The sequence below is a fragment of the Nomascus leucogenys genome, chromosome 20, assembly GCF_006542625.1.
Source record: "Nomascus leucogenys isolate Asia chromosome 20, Asia_NLE_v1, whole genome shotgun sequence".
NCBI lineage: Eukaryota > Metazoa > Chordata > Mammalia > Primates > Hylobatidae > Nomascus > Nomascus leucogenys.
This window is the reverse complement of record NC_044400.1, coordinates 77841821-77855753: the sequence shown is the minus strand read 5'-3', so window position 1 is coordinate 77855753 and position 13933 is coordinate 77841821. Positions and strand designations below refer to the sequence as shown.

The following is a 13933-nucleotide window of genomic DNA, read 5'->3' as shown; positions in this document are numbered from 1 at the left end:
ATCTTTGCATCCCCAAGTACAGGGCCCCGCAAAAAGCAGATACTCAGCGTCTGCTGACGTGAAGAAAAGTTTCCACCAGGCCAACAGTCTCTGACTATCTCAGACATCATTTCTTCTCTCTCTTGCTGAAACCACTGTGAAGGGCACACCAGTTCCTACCATAAATTTGGGAGTCTTTTTTCTGCATCCTCCATTTGAATGTCAATTCCTATGGCAGGGACTTATTTGTCCCGTTTTATACTAAACATATTCAAGGAATATGCATCTTGTTATGACATCTCTCCACTCAGTCATTTATAACTTTTAGGCTGGATCACACTATGTTTATCTAATACATCATCTAATGTATTAATTCAACTTCTGGTGTAGCTGGGAATGAGAAGAATGAAGAGACAATGGAGGAAGCTGAAAGCAGATCAGAAGGTCGCTGTCATGGACAGGCAGGCACAGCAGTGGCCTCAGCGCTGCCCTCCCTCTCCTGCCAGGCATCCTCTCAGCTCACTCTCTTACCTCTAAGTATTTCCTTAAATTGCGCCTTGGCGAGGAAGCCTGCTCTCACACCACCCATAACACAGCAAACTCCTGCAATCACTCCCAACCCCAACGCCCCTCGTCCAGCAATCCTAATTTCCAACAGCATTTATATTGTAACACACTATATAACTTAACATGTTTATTGTCAGCTCCCCAAGGTGGGATGTGACTCCACCAGCACCAAGAGCTTTGTTACTTATTCCCAGCACCAAGAATAGTACCTGGCCGAGCAGGTACATAAGAAATACTTGATGAATGAATGGAACAGTGAAAAGAAGACATAAACTTAATCCAAAAAGCCTAACCAGAAATGTTTTTAGCAAGAGATATAAAATTCAGAAATTCTTTAGAAGTTGGAAGCTGCGTGAAGGACACAAAGGCTTCACAGCTTTAAATTCTCACAAAATACTCCTAGTTTGGGTAAAGAGAAAGGTGCTTGGTTTTAGTTTCACTCTTGCCCCTTTGACACAATCAGCTCTCATTTGGGCCACACCAGGAAAAGCAAGACTTCCATGTACCTTGTTCTCTGGGAAGAAATGAAACATCAATGAAGAGATACTGAGTGCAACAGAGACAAACAAGAGACACAGAACTGCTGGTCTAAGTCTTCCTCGGTTCACACAGGTGCAGAGTGGTGGAAAATGCTTTGCCTGTCTGTCACACTGGGATCTGGGGCAGCTGTCTCACCTCTTAGAGCCTATGTGTCTTCAGAAGTGGGGAAAATAACCTACCGCATGAGGTCTACATGGGCATCCAGTAGGACAGTAGTGACAGAAGTCTCTACATAGATGGGCCGGGTGGCGCATCACCAGGATGACCCTGACCCCCACTCCTTTACTCATCAGAGCCTTCCTGTACCTCCAGACCTGCTGACCTCCACAGCACAGTGAGCTCCTCTCCTGAGTGGACTGAAATTCCCTGAAGACAGCAAGTAAGCCTCAAGGTGCTTGGTACTAAGTTGGCAACCAAGGAAACGACAAGAACATTTTCACCACAAATGTATGTCCAGATACCAAGGCACACTGTGCTTCATCTGTGCTACTCTTAACCGTATGGTTTATACTCCAGAGACCGTGAGATCCCTGTTCACAGCTGCCCTGCACACAACAGCAGATTCAAATCTCTTTACCCTTGCTTCTGCTGTTCCTTCTGCCTGGATTGCCCTGCCTCCTTCCTTCTACTCTGGACACTCAAGTATGCGCAAGAAGCCTTCAACCGTCACAGGCTGGGAGGGTTCTCCTGCAGGTTCCCACAGCATTCTGTGCTCCCCTCCACCATTCTACCTACAGCACCTAAAACTGCATTAGTCAAATGCCCTAAAAGATAAAGAACTGACTAGGTAGATGACGGTATATCCATACAATGGAATAGTATGCAGAAAATGAAAAAAGGAAGGGTGATTACAATACAGTACTGTTTCAGCAAAAAGAAAGAATAGGAAGAAATACATGTGAACGTTTACTTGTTTATATGCGCAAAAAATATCCTTGGAGAATACATCAAAACTCACACTAGTGGTTGCTGCTGGGGAGGAAACCTTTCACTGTCTATGTACATATACACTTGTAACTTCTGAATTTGAATCATATGAATAAATTACCTATTTCAGTTAAAATAAGTAACATGGTACAAGTTGGTCATCTTCACTACGCTGAATTCTGTATGCGCAAGGACAAAGTCTTATTCATCCAGGACACCTACTTTACCAACAGGCATGTAAACAGGTATTCACTAAATGTTTGCTGAATTGAACTACACTAAACTTTTGGAAATAATCATATTATTTTCATGCTCTTAGATACCAGTTCTAACGGAAATCCTACATTTTCATCATCTAGGTCTGAAATAGATGGGGTTCTACTGATCTTTAAACAGGCCTCCCAGATTGCTTTCTGAAAAGACTGTACTGACTCAGGAAAAGGGTCGGAAGCACATCCTCTTAAAAGCACCTTTCAGACTGACCAAGCAATGTGACAGAACAGAAAGATACAGGTTCAAGTTCCAGGCTGGCCCCAAACTGTCCCTTCAGGTCACTCTCTCAGCCTCCTCCATATCTCAGATGAATCTATGAAGTAAGCTTGAACCCGGCTTCTAAAGTATAACAACGCTGCCGAGAGAACAGTGCTGACAACATCTAAACTATCAGACAATCCCAAAATGTCCTCTGGGAATTTTTTTGGCAGCTAAGACCTTTCAAGGAAACCCAGAATTCTGATAACACATAAATACATCAACATACTAGAAAGCGAAGGAATATGGTAGTGGTATGATGTAGAATCTTGCTTCTTTCCTCTTTTTCTTTCTTCCCAATCTGGAACCAGGTGAAATACAAAGTACATAAAGGAATATTTAAGGATGAAAAATGGGGCAATAAACAAACAGACAGAGGCTAACAACATTATTGGGCTTTTTCTTAGCAGTGTTTCAATGGCATTAAATTCATCCTCTATGGGTCTCTAGGCAGCTGATTAGAGCAGTGACTCTCAAGTCACCTGGGGGCTTCCTAGAATCACAGGCAAGCAGTCCCACACCTGGGCACTCTGATGTGACAAATGAGTAAGGCATGGTCCACAGCCACAAGGAGCCTATAGTCCAGGATATAAATAACTCATGAGAAATGGAAAATGCAATCAAAAAGAGGCATAAAGTGCATGAAAATTAAGAGACGGGTGAAATTAATTCTGATGCAGAGTGGGGTTGGAGCAGGGGAGAGAGGGAATTAGGGAAAGTGTCAGTGAAGGAGGTGGTATATGAAATAAGTCTCATGGTATGGGTAGCATTTGGATGTGCAATGGTGGGTAGGGTGTGCAGGACAGTTGGGAGGAAGGGCAACAGTCATCTGCTCTCTGGCCACAGGTGGCATGGCTTCTAAACACCTCCATCTCTTTTCTTCAATAAGCTGGGCCGGACGCGGTGGCTCACACCTATAATCCCAACACTTTGGGAGGCCAAGGCAGGTGGATCACTTGAAGTTAGGAGTTTGAGACCAGCCTGGCCAACCTGGTGAAACCCCGTCTCTACTAAAAATACAAATAATTAGCCGGGCGTGGTGGCGCATGCCTTTAATCCCAGCTACTTGGGAGGCTGAGGCAGGAGAATCACTTGAACCTGGGAGGTGGAGGTTGCAGTGAGCTGAGATTGCACCACTGCGCTCAAGCCTGGGCGACAGAGCGAGACTCTGTCCCCAAAACACAACAAAAACAAAAACAAAATTAAATAAGCTGTTTCTGGAGAAAGGCTAGGCACTCACATATCAAAAACAGTGGAAAAGTGGGCAGACTGCTATGCTTTTTTGTGAAACAGGTTATTGTCTTAAGTGTTATTTCTTGTACAATCAGTTTAATCTCAAGCCATTTCTTGGGCATACAGTGGAGGGGTACAATGACTCTCATTAACACAACTTAATATGATCCTCATTCCATAGCCTTAACATACAATCCACACAGCTTCTGGAATATGTACTTTGTATAAAGCAAGATACATCTATATAGGTTCCGTAGAAGCAATTTTGTTGCATTTGGGCTGTGGGTGAATTTCTACATGTACCACAATGTATTTTTGAGAACTCCATAGAGATATAATTGTTTTATATGTAAAACACAAGTTTTGATAAAGTGATCAACTTCTAAGAGTCAGTTAGACAGGCTTGCTACACTTTAATAGCAGCCACTTCCTGATTCATCAACTTTGAATGTTTGAACACTTTCATGTTAGGTTTTAGATTTAAACATAATACATGTTTTCTTTTTTTTTTGAGATGGAGTCTCACCCTGTCACCCAGGCTGGAGTGCAGAACATGATCTCGGCTCACTGCAACCTTCACCTCTCAGGTTCAAGTGATTCTCCTGCCTCAGCCTCCCAACTAGCTGGGATTACAGGTGCCTGCCACCACGTCTGGGTAATTTTTGTATTTTTAGTAGAGACAGGGTCTCACCATGTTGGCCAAGCTGGTCTTGAACTCCTGACCTCAAATGATCCACCCTCTTCGGCCTCCCAAAGTGCTGGGATTACAGGTGTGAGCCACTGCACCCGGCCAATAACATGCATCTTAAGACAACACATAGGAATCTTACATCCTGTGATTTTTAAAAGCTTTTTCTCTCCAGAAAAACTCTACTGTCTAGTTCAAATTTATAAATATCAAATCCATTTTAAGTCCTTATATGTAAAATTAGAACAATTTAAGTTTTAAGACATTTAAGCTAATTTCCCAATAATTTAACCCTTTCATTGACTGACGTATCTGTTCTTGGGTTAGACTCTGATCAAATCCTTTTGTCAAACACCAACACACAGACACATACCTCTTCCAGCTGTCCCGAAGAAACTGGATTATCTTCATAAGCAGGAAACTGACAACCTGCTTTGCAACCACAAAAATTATTAATTTCTTCCTCGCATTGTGCCATTATTTTACAATTTGCTTCTGAGCTTTCTAAATCTATTTCCAGGGATTCATTCATGCTACATTCCAAACACTGATTTTGCTTTCCTACTGACAGAATCCCAGTTGATTCCTCCTGGGAATCCAGTGATGTCTGAGCACTCTTTTCCATCCCAGATTTTTTTAACCTGGGAAGGAATTTTCCAGACTCAAGCTCTGATTTTCCATAGTAATGGCCTTCTTTCTCTGCATCTTCTTCCAGGGGTTTGAGATCTGCCTGCGGATCTTCAAATATATCAACTTGAGAAGGAATGGGAATATTTGTTTCATCTTTCTCAGATTCAAATTCTGACTCGCTTCCTCCTCCTGGGGACAGTTCGGATGCAGAAATTGGGCGAAAGTGAGTCCTAGGAGAGATCCGAATAGCCCTGTATTGTGTTCTGTCAACACCACATATCCTGGGGTGAAACACTTCACTGTCTGAATCAGAACAGAGGATTGATTTCGGTTTAAAACTGGGGCTGAAAGATGCAATCCCTTCAGGTTCAAATGAGCATTCTACATGAAGAACTTGTGAAAATGGATTGCTTAAGTCAAAGGAAGAAAATGAGTATTCAAGTCCAGGATCTTCAACTTGAAAGTTGCCACAAGCTCCTAGTAAGTCTTCATGGAAGATAAAAGAAAATCCCTTATTTAACCCATTTTCCCCACTCTTCGGCTGATCATTCTGTTCAAATGACACGAAGGGTTTCCATAACTGCCTGTGCCCAGGAGCAAAACTGTTTCCTGGGGTCATAAAGACATCTGTACCAGCTATCGTCACAACATCAGAAGCTGCACACTGTAACAGACTTCCTTTTGTGTGGCTAGGTGGTACGACTGCCCATTCCCCATCACTATTGAAGGTTTTGAGTTCTCCATAAACTCCTCCAAGAATGAATGTGTTTTCTTTATCTTGGGCTACATCCCAGGGTTTAGAGGGTGTTGTATAATCACCACCATCCACGTTTGATAGCTCACTAGAAGCAAATGCTCTTTTCTCCAGGCTCTCTTTCTGTCCCTCCCACAGATGGTACTCTGACCTCCGCACAGCCTTATCAGGCTCCTGAAGGGTCTCCAGTTCAGCTTCAGCATCTAGACAGCAGCAGTAGTTATTTACATCTGCCGAAAACAACTCAGCATCAGTTCTTTCTATTTCTACTGTAGCCACAGAATTTGTGTCTGCCATCTTTGTCCAAATGTCTTTAATAACCCCTGAGCTGTAGCCATCTCCATGTGGACTTTCATTACATACTTGTGTAGTTTCAAAATTTTTGTTTTCTGTTTTTTGTTCTAGCTGAATACCACAGACGGATTCTAGTTTAGATGTTTTTTTGAAAACTAATGTAGGAATCTCACCTAAAGTTCTACTGTTTTGCTGGCAAGTTTCATCTTGCAAAAAATCTAGAAGTTCTTCATCTACATAATTTGACGAGACTCTAGGAACTACATAATTAATATCTTCGGCATTAAACTGTGTGGATTCTTCAAACTGAATATTTAATGTTTCATTGTCTGAACGTGTTTCTTCTGAATGGGACCACGGACTACAAGTTCTTGTTGAAAGATTAGAACAGTGTTCATTTTCTTCAAAGGCACTATTTTTGGTCCATATTAGCAATCTAGACTGTGTTTTCCCAAGCATATTAGCACTAGAATCTGTATTTTCATTTCCCAAGTTGAGTGTTTCAAAAGAAAATGGTAAAACAGAATTACTGCATTGCACTTCAAACACTGAAAAACAAGAGTTTATACCAGATCCTTCATTAATATCTGAAAAGAGCTCTTGATTGCCAGCAAGCAGGTGTGAATTGAGCACTGTGCTGTCTAAGATGGGAGACAGTCTAACTGGAGAGTCTCCTCCAAAACTCTCCCCATCAGCATCACCGGAGCTGGATGAACAGCACTCCCAAAACTGAGCCAGATTGCCAAGGTCCTGCAGGAATAAGCCCTCAGCACCTACGGAGCTGGTAGAATCTGTCCATATTGCACGTTCCCCTTGCAACTCCATACCATCTAACACTATGCAACATTCTGCCTCAAAATCTGTGTTCTCTTTGCTTTTTTGTCGAATCATATTCAAAATCCGACTTTCTCCTTGCATTGTTTCTGAGGCACCAGGATCCAACATGGATTGATCAATATCCACTTCATAGAAGTGCGTTAATTCTGACAGATGAATATCATCTAGGTATTTATTGTCCTCTGGTAGAGAACATAATGAGGTCCCAGTGAGGTCAATATCCTCATTTATAACTGCAGGCATTTCTACAAAATGACCATCAATGAAAGTACCTGCTGCGAGGTATGTTTTATGAAGATTATTGTTGCTGATACAAAGACCATGCACTGATTCAGACAATTCTTCCACTGCCTCTGATGTCAGATCACTTGTGTCTTGTCTGTTTCGGTATGTGGTCTCTAGTTTACTTTTTCTGCTCAGAGGAACAAAATATTCAGCAATTGGCTCGGTGTACCACAAGGGCTCCTCTTTATACTCTGTGTCATTTCTGTTCTCCATGTACAGGTCTCTTCCTTCAGTGCTCCCAGGATCTTTTCTCCCGATTTCTTTTAAAGGTCTCTTACCCCGCTTGCACAGCTGTTTGACAGAACCACTGCTGCTACTGCTACTACTTCCAGTATGAATGTTTCTTTCAGCCTTCTCACCATGCTTCAAAGAAAGCCTGCTTTGCCCATTCCGCCCTTTTTTGTTTCGAATCTCTCGTGCCTTGTGTCTTACTTTAACATACTTCATGGATGCTTTTAATTCTCCCTGATTCCCACTGGAACTTGAGCCTGCTTCACTGGAGCCAGAAGACCATGAGCGAGGGCGAATCTTTCCTTCAGGTTTATGTCGGATTTGCTTTTTGTACAAAGCAGGCTTTTCTTCAATTGTGCCATTACTAAATTTGTTTTCCTTCTCGTTTTTGCTTTTGCTCTGGGTTTTCTCATGCACAGTGGTGGGTACTTCACTGCTTCTTTCCTTGGTGACTTCACTTTCACTGTTGCAGTCCTTAGGAGAGGAAGTATCTGTGCTAGCTGGTGGGGCTGTGGATGATGAAGAAGAGCTAGAGTAAGAACAGACTTTAGACTTGTTCCACACAGTCATGATTTCTTGCAGGCAAACTGGTTTCTCAGAAAGTGGTGGAAATGCTTCATAGTACCTGAAAAACAGAGTAAAGAGTTCAAAAAATGAGTATGCAGATTTTTTAGATAGAGTAAAACAACATTACCAACCAGAAGAATGGAATATTTCATTTTAGTAGTGTCAACATTCACATCATCCAAGAATCATTAACTTTACAATTTATAATACAGTAAAATATGCTTAAGATTAGTCCCATGCATCAAGCACCATTTTGCTCAGCACTGTGATACGCACTGTAAGAATACTGAGAAAATATGTAACATGACAGTTTTTATCTTCAAAGTTTGCATTTTAATTAAGAATTAAGAAGTCAAAAAGGACAAATAGTAGAAGAAAGAATGCTGTCTCTTCAGTAAGCAATATCTGAATTTGAATCTCAGCTAAGTCACTATTGCTTGCAACTTTAAGCTCATTATTTACTGCTTCAGACTATTTCCTCAACTGCAAAATGGTGATCCTACGACTTACCTCACGAAGTTATTGTGAGCATTGAAGATACATGCAGTTAAAAAGTTTGGTAGCAATCAGTCAAGAGTATGAGCTCTAAAGCCACATTCTCTGAGGTCAAATCCTGGCTCTGCCTGCTTTACTAGCTGTGTGACCTTAGGCATGTTACTTAACCTCTCCATAGCTCAGTTTCCTCACCTACAAAATAGAGCTAGTAATATTTACCTCTCAGAGTTGTGAGGAGTAAAGGAATTAATATGCAAAATGAGTCGGAACAGCAGCTTCTTAAGTAACCGCTAGCATACTGCCTGGCATTGAAGCAGGCCCTCAGAAATGGTAGGAATGATCACATTCAAGTATTCAGAAAGAGGATGTTGGTGAGGCCTAGAACAATTAAAGTGGGCCACAACTGAGCCTTGAAATTCCAGATTTATTCCACAAGTTTAGTGAGTACTACCTGTGAGGCCTGAGAACCTGTGTCAGGACACGAAGACATACATGTTATGCTCACAGAATGGAAAAGTAATTAGAGCAGTGATCACTAGAAATGCAGGGCAGAAAAAGCCAGGGAGGCTGGTTTCAGGGGGCTTGAAAATGAGAGTGTTTTTGATTTGCTAGGAAACTGGGAGCCACTGAAGATTTCAGAGCAGAACAGATTGCAAAAGGAAGAATTTAAAGTCACATTGGCTACTGAGGGGACTGTTGTTTCAGAGGCAATGCTCAAGGTCACACATGAAGTGGTAAAAGGCCATATTTTCAAAGGGCCTAAACTTGATTCTCTTTCTCAGTCTGTGTCAGAGTTGACCAACAGAAATATATTTTGAGCTTCCTATGTAATTTTAAGTGTTCTAGCAGGCACATTAAAACATAAGAAATAGGTGAAATGTACTCCAGTAATATATTTAACTAAAATCCTGATATTATCATTTCAACATGTAATCAATATTTTAAAATGTTTAATACTTTACATTATTTTTTATAGATAGTCTTTGAAATCCAATGAGAATTGTCCACTGACAGCACATCACGGTTTGAACTAGCCCCATTTCAAGCGCTCAGTAGTCACACATGGCTTGCAGCTACTGTGCTGGACAATATAGGTCTATACAAACCAAGGAAATACTATTTTTTTCTTAGGTTTCAGAGGTTCGAAAGATTAAAATAAAAAGAATAATAGGGAAGTCTGTTTATAATGCAGATTATTTTAAGACTAATTATTTACAAAGAAAAAAATAAAAGTATCTTTAGGAAGCAGGTTTGGCAGGTCAAGGATTTGCCTATGTTCCCTTTGCAGTAAACAGTGGGAACTCAGTGTTCTTGCTTGTGAACATGGATAATCATTTCTTTCCTGTTTTTTTTTTTTTATATAAGACAGAGTCTCACTCTGTCGCCCAGGCTGGAGTGCAATGGCACAATCTCAGCTCACTGCAACCTCTGCCTCCCGGGTTCCAGCAATTCTCCTGTCTCAGTCTCCTGAGTAGCTGGGATTACAGGCATGTACCACCATGCTCGACTAATTTTTGAGACAGGGTTTCACCATGTTGACCAGGCTGGTCTCGAACTCCTGACCTCAGGTGATCCACCTGCCTTGGCTTCCCAAAGTGTTGGGATTACTGGCACGAGCCACTGTGCCCGGCTGATAATCCTAATTTCTTACAGCTGTCTCAAAGGGCTGTTGTAAATATTAAAGGTAATAGTACATACATAGACTTAGCAAATAATAACCTTCTTTGTTTCACTCATTTGTTACACAAATATGTATTGAATATGCACACCAAGGACAGAACCATCTTATTTCACCTTTGAATTCTCCGTGTCAAGCACATAAGCACTCGATAAATGTTTCTTAAATTATATATAATGAAACTAAACAAGATGACAAACAGAAAATGGAAACCATGTAGTAGTTATTCACTTGATTTTAACAAATGCACACTTTATTACTGAATACAATCTTACATACATTTCCACTTGATCCTTTGCTGGAGGGGATAATTCTGCCTCTGGAGAGGGAGACCCCTCTAACTTTTTGTGAATCTTCTCTTCTGTTATGAAACAAAAATTCAGAAAGATTTATCTTATATCTAGTTAATAAATGCCCATGTATTTCAAAGTTTCTCAATTAATTTTAACAAGAAATAGAGACGGTGCTTAAAAGGCAAACTCGATACAGATCTTTTTAATAAAAATCTATTTTTTCAGTGTGCCAGGGGGAATTCTCCGATTAAACCACATTAGCATTAGGCCAAGAGGTGAGAGTTGTTCATCCTGTCACTGATACAGTGCTCTAGAGGCACTTAATTAAGAGACTGAAGTCCCCTATGTACTTATTAATTAGACCAGAAGGACAGAACATCTGTTTAGATTCCAAAAATATTTTCTCACAAAATTCTATATGCATAGACTTTACATTGACTCATCTTGACTAAAACTAATCTGTAAAGAATATTCTTTATTACAATTTGCTCCATTACTTAACATGTAGGTGAGCAAGGGCTATTTCAACTAAAACAGGAAAAAGGGCTATACCTTTAGTTTAGCCTAGGATACTGCCTTAGGTTACAAATAAACTGTGCCCTTAAGAGGCAGGCTCAAGGCTTGGTGGGCAGCAAAATGACCATGAAGAGGGCAAGGAAACAAGGACCCTTACGCTTAATATGAAGGTCTCATTCTTAGGGATTGCAGAAAAGTTAGAAAAAGCATGAGGAAGATTCATATATCGAAATAACTAAATAAGCTTGACAAGTCTGTGTTTCCAAAAAAGCTGAGTCAAAACAGAAGTCCCTTCCAAACCTGAAGTAATTCATGTCTTAACATCTTAATTTAATGTCTTAATTTAGCAGTCTTGACATCAACAGGTGGATATTAGCAGAGGGGCAAGGATGGGGAAAGGAAAGAGACAATATTGCTCCTGATCTCTGAGCTTCAACTTGAAGCCAACAACAACAAAAAATCCCCAAAAAACAGAAAACCATGAAGTGTTTCCTATCTCTAAGGGCACCTGTGGACTAAGTCCCTCCCTTGGTTGCAGGAATCTCTATGAGTGACTGCTGGGACTGACACGGAAGCCACTAACAGAGCTGCAGATGGAGCATGAGGCTGGCCTAGTGACACACACTGGACACAAAGACTTTGTTCTGGTTGTTTTCTTTTCTGATCAATTCTAAGATTTTCCCCAATCCAGATTCCTCAGGGATGTAATCCTGGCATGTGTGCACACAGTGCTTTTGACCTCACCTTGCTTACTCTGAAGGTCTTTCAGTCTGGAGCAGAGCTCCTCCACTAAAGTCTCGATACCAGAGCTCTGCATGACAACAAAAAGACACGTTAGGTTACAGCCAGGTATGTACAAATCAGGTATTTGTATACTTTTGTTTTAATACATAGGTTTTACAAATCATCCATGTTCCAAAATAAATATAGTACCAATATTTACGTGAATACTACAGTTTAAAAAATTATAGGTTTGTAGATACAAATTGGTATACATGCTTATTACTAATAAAGCATATTAAATGAAACTTAGTGATAAAATGTGAACATATTCATGTACCTCCCAGAATAGCTTCTGTTTTTCCAAAGGTGTGTCATCTTGCTCATGGGGCAGATTTAAGGGCCTAAATGTCCATCATATGACCAAAAGTCAGTCACCATCAAAAAGAGTATTAAATATTTATGTGAGCGAGACCTTATACCAGACTTAAAACAAAGGGAAATCACAAAACCTCATCTTAGTTCTCTAGGAGCTCACACCCTGAAAAAAACAAGGTGATTTTTTTTTCTGTTTTAAAGAAACATGAGCACTCATGATTACAACAACAACAAAAGTCCAGAAAACGAAGCCAATATTGTGAGTGTGAAAGCTTTGTCTTCTTTTCAGCATCTGGACCAGATTACCGACTTCTATACAAAGCTTGGGAGTTTAAAATTTAAGGAGAGTACATAGAAAAGTCTGGATTTGGGAGGGTAAAAATAAGAGTCAACCTTTAAAGAAAAATGAATGTTGAAAACAGGCACAAGCAAATAATCTTTCATTATGTAGACTTTTAACTTTTAAGAGTCTCAATTTCTCACAGGAAGAAAAAAAAATTTTTTCACAGTGGACAAAAAAAGTCAGCATATTTCTCAGAAACTTTAGATTTATTCAGTGACCAAAGTCCTATTTAAACTGGAATCAAGTCTTTATTGGTGGGCATAACCCAAACAGATGCGCGTGATGGAGAGTTCTGCTAAGCCAGTGCCCTCACTAGGCCTTGACGGGCTAAAAATAGAACTTTACCCCATTCACTTAACTGAAAATGACTCAGCACAAATATTATAGATATCCTAAATAAGAAATCCCACAGTTGCACAGTTTGAGTAGCAAGAAACAGATTACAATGAAAACAGTTAATTGTAAACACCTAAAGTTACATTCTGTCCACGTCATACCACAGCTTTTAATAGGAAGATAGAAAAATAGGCCAGACAAGAGTTGCCCTTTCCTTTAAAAACACTCTTAAAAACCATGGCAGATATTAGTCATAAACACTGTTCAACCACAAACAGTTGCACCAGAAAGCACCTGCTTACCATAATGCTCAAGGTGTGACAAGGACGGCAATTATATTCCATTTCCTTCAGATCGTGAAACCAACACCAGTGTCAGCTGACACACTGCATACTGTTCTGTACAGCAAGCCTATGTCACTAGGTTTTTAAACCTAGGGCTAGTCTCCCAATGCAGAACCCTGAACCTCTAGGGATCACTTATTAAACGTCTTCCAATACTCTAAAATGGGGTCCCATTTAATCAGAATGGTCATTACAGCCTAGTGACTACATCTTTTTTCATGCTTTGTCTTAGAAATTAATTACATATACACACATATATTTATTAATATATAAGTAAATATGTATACTATATATGAGTGATATATATATATTTGCTGTCATATATAAACATCTATATTTTTTTGCTCTCATGTTTAAACAGCAAAATATGAGCTTACTCCTTCCTCTTTGTGTAAAAGCAAGCTCTACCAACCAGGTTTTTCTGTTCTTTTCTTGACTACCTGTAGCATCTTATATATTTTTTAAAAAATCGGCTGGGCGCAGCGGCTCACACCTGTAATCCCAGCACTTTGGGAGGCCAAGGTGGGTGGATCACTTGAGGTCAGGAGTTCAAGACTAGCCTGGCGAACATGGTGAAACCCCGTTTCTACTAAAAATACAAAAAAATTAGCTGGGCATGGTGGCAGGCACCTATAATCCCAGCTACTTGGGAGGCTGAGGCAGGAGAACTGCTTGAACCCAGGAAGTGGAGGTTGCAGTGAGCCGAGATTGCATCACTGCACTCCAGCCTGGGCAACAGAGTGAGACTCGGTCTCAAAAAAATAAAA

The 13933-nt window shown here is 40.4% G+C and overlaps 1 protein-coding gene across 3 annotated transcripts in view; it reads right to left on the bottom strand.

The window, feature by feature from the left end:
- The window catches only part of KIAA0232 (KIAA0232 ortholog), a 100651-nt gene that overhangs the window by 14515 nt on the left and 72203 nt on the right, over positions 1 to 13933 (bottom strand). For 2 of the 3 annotated variants that reach the window (XM_030800901.1, XM_030800903.1), the window contains exons 4-7: positions 11790 to 11856; positions 10516 to 10597; positions 4839 to 8121; positions 2774 to 2845 (exon numbers count right to left, since the gene is read on the bottom strand). In XM_030800901.1, coding sequence (XP_030656761.1) covers positions 2774 to 2845; positions 4839 to 8121; positions 10516 to 10597; positions 11790 to 11856 — 3504 coding nt within the window. The remainder of the gene's footprint in view (positions 1 to 2773; positions 2846 to 4838; positions 8122 to 10515; positions 10598 to 11789; positions 11857 to 13933) is intronic. The other variant, XM_030800902.1, reaches the window with a different exon arrangement.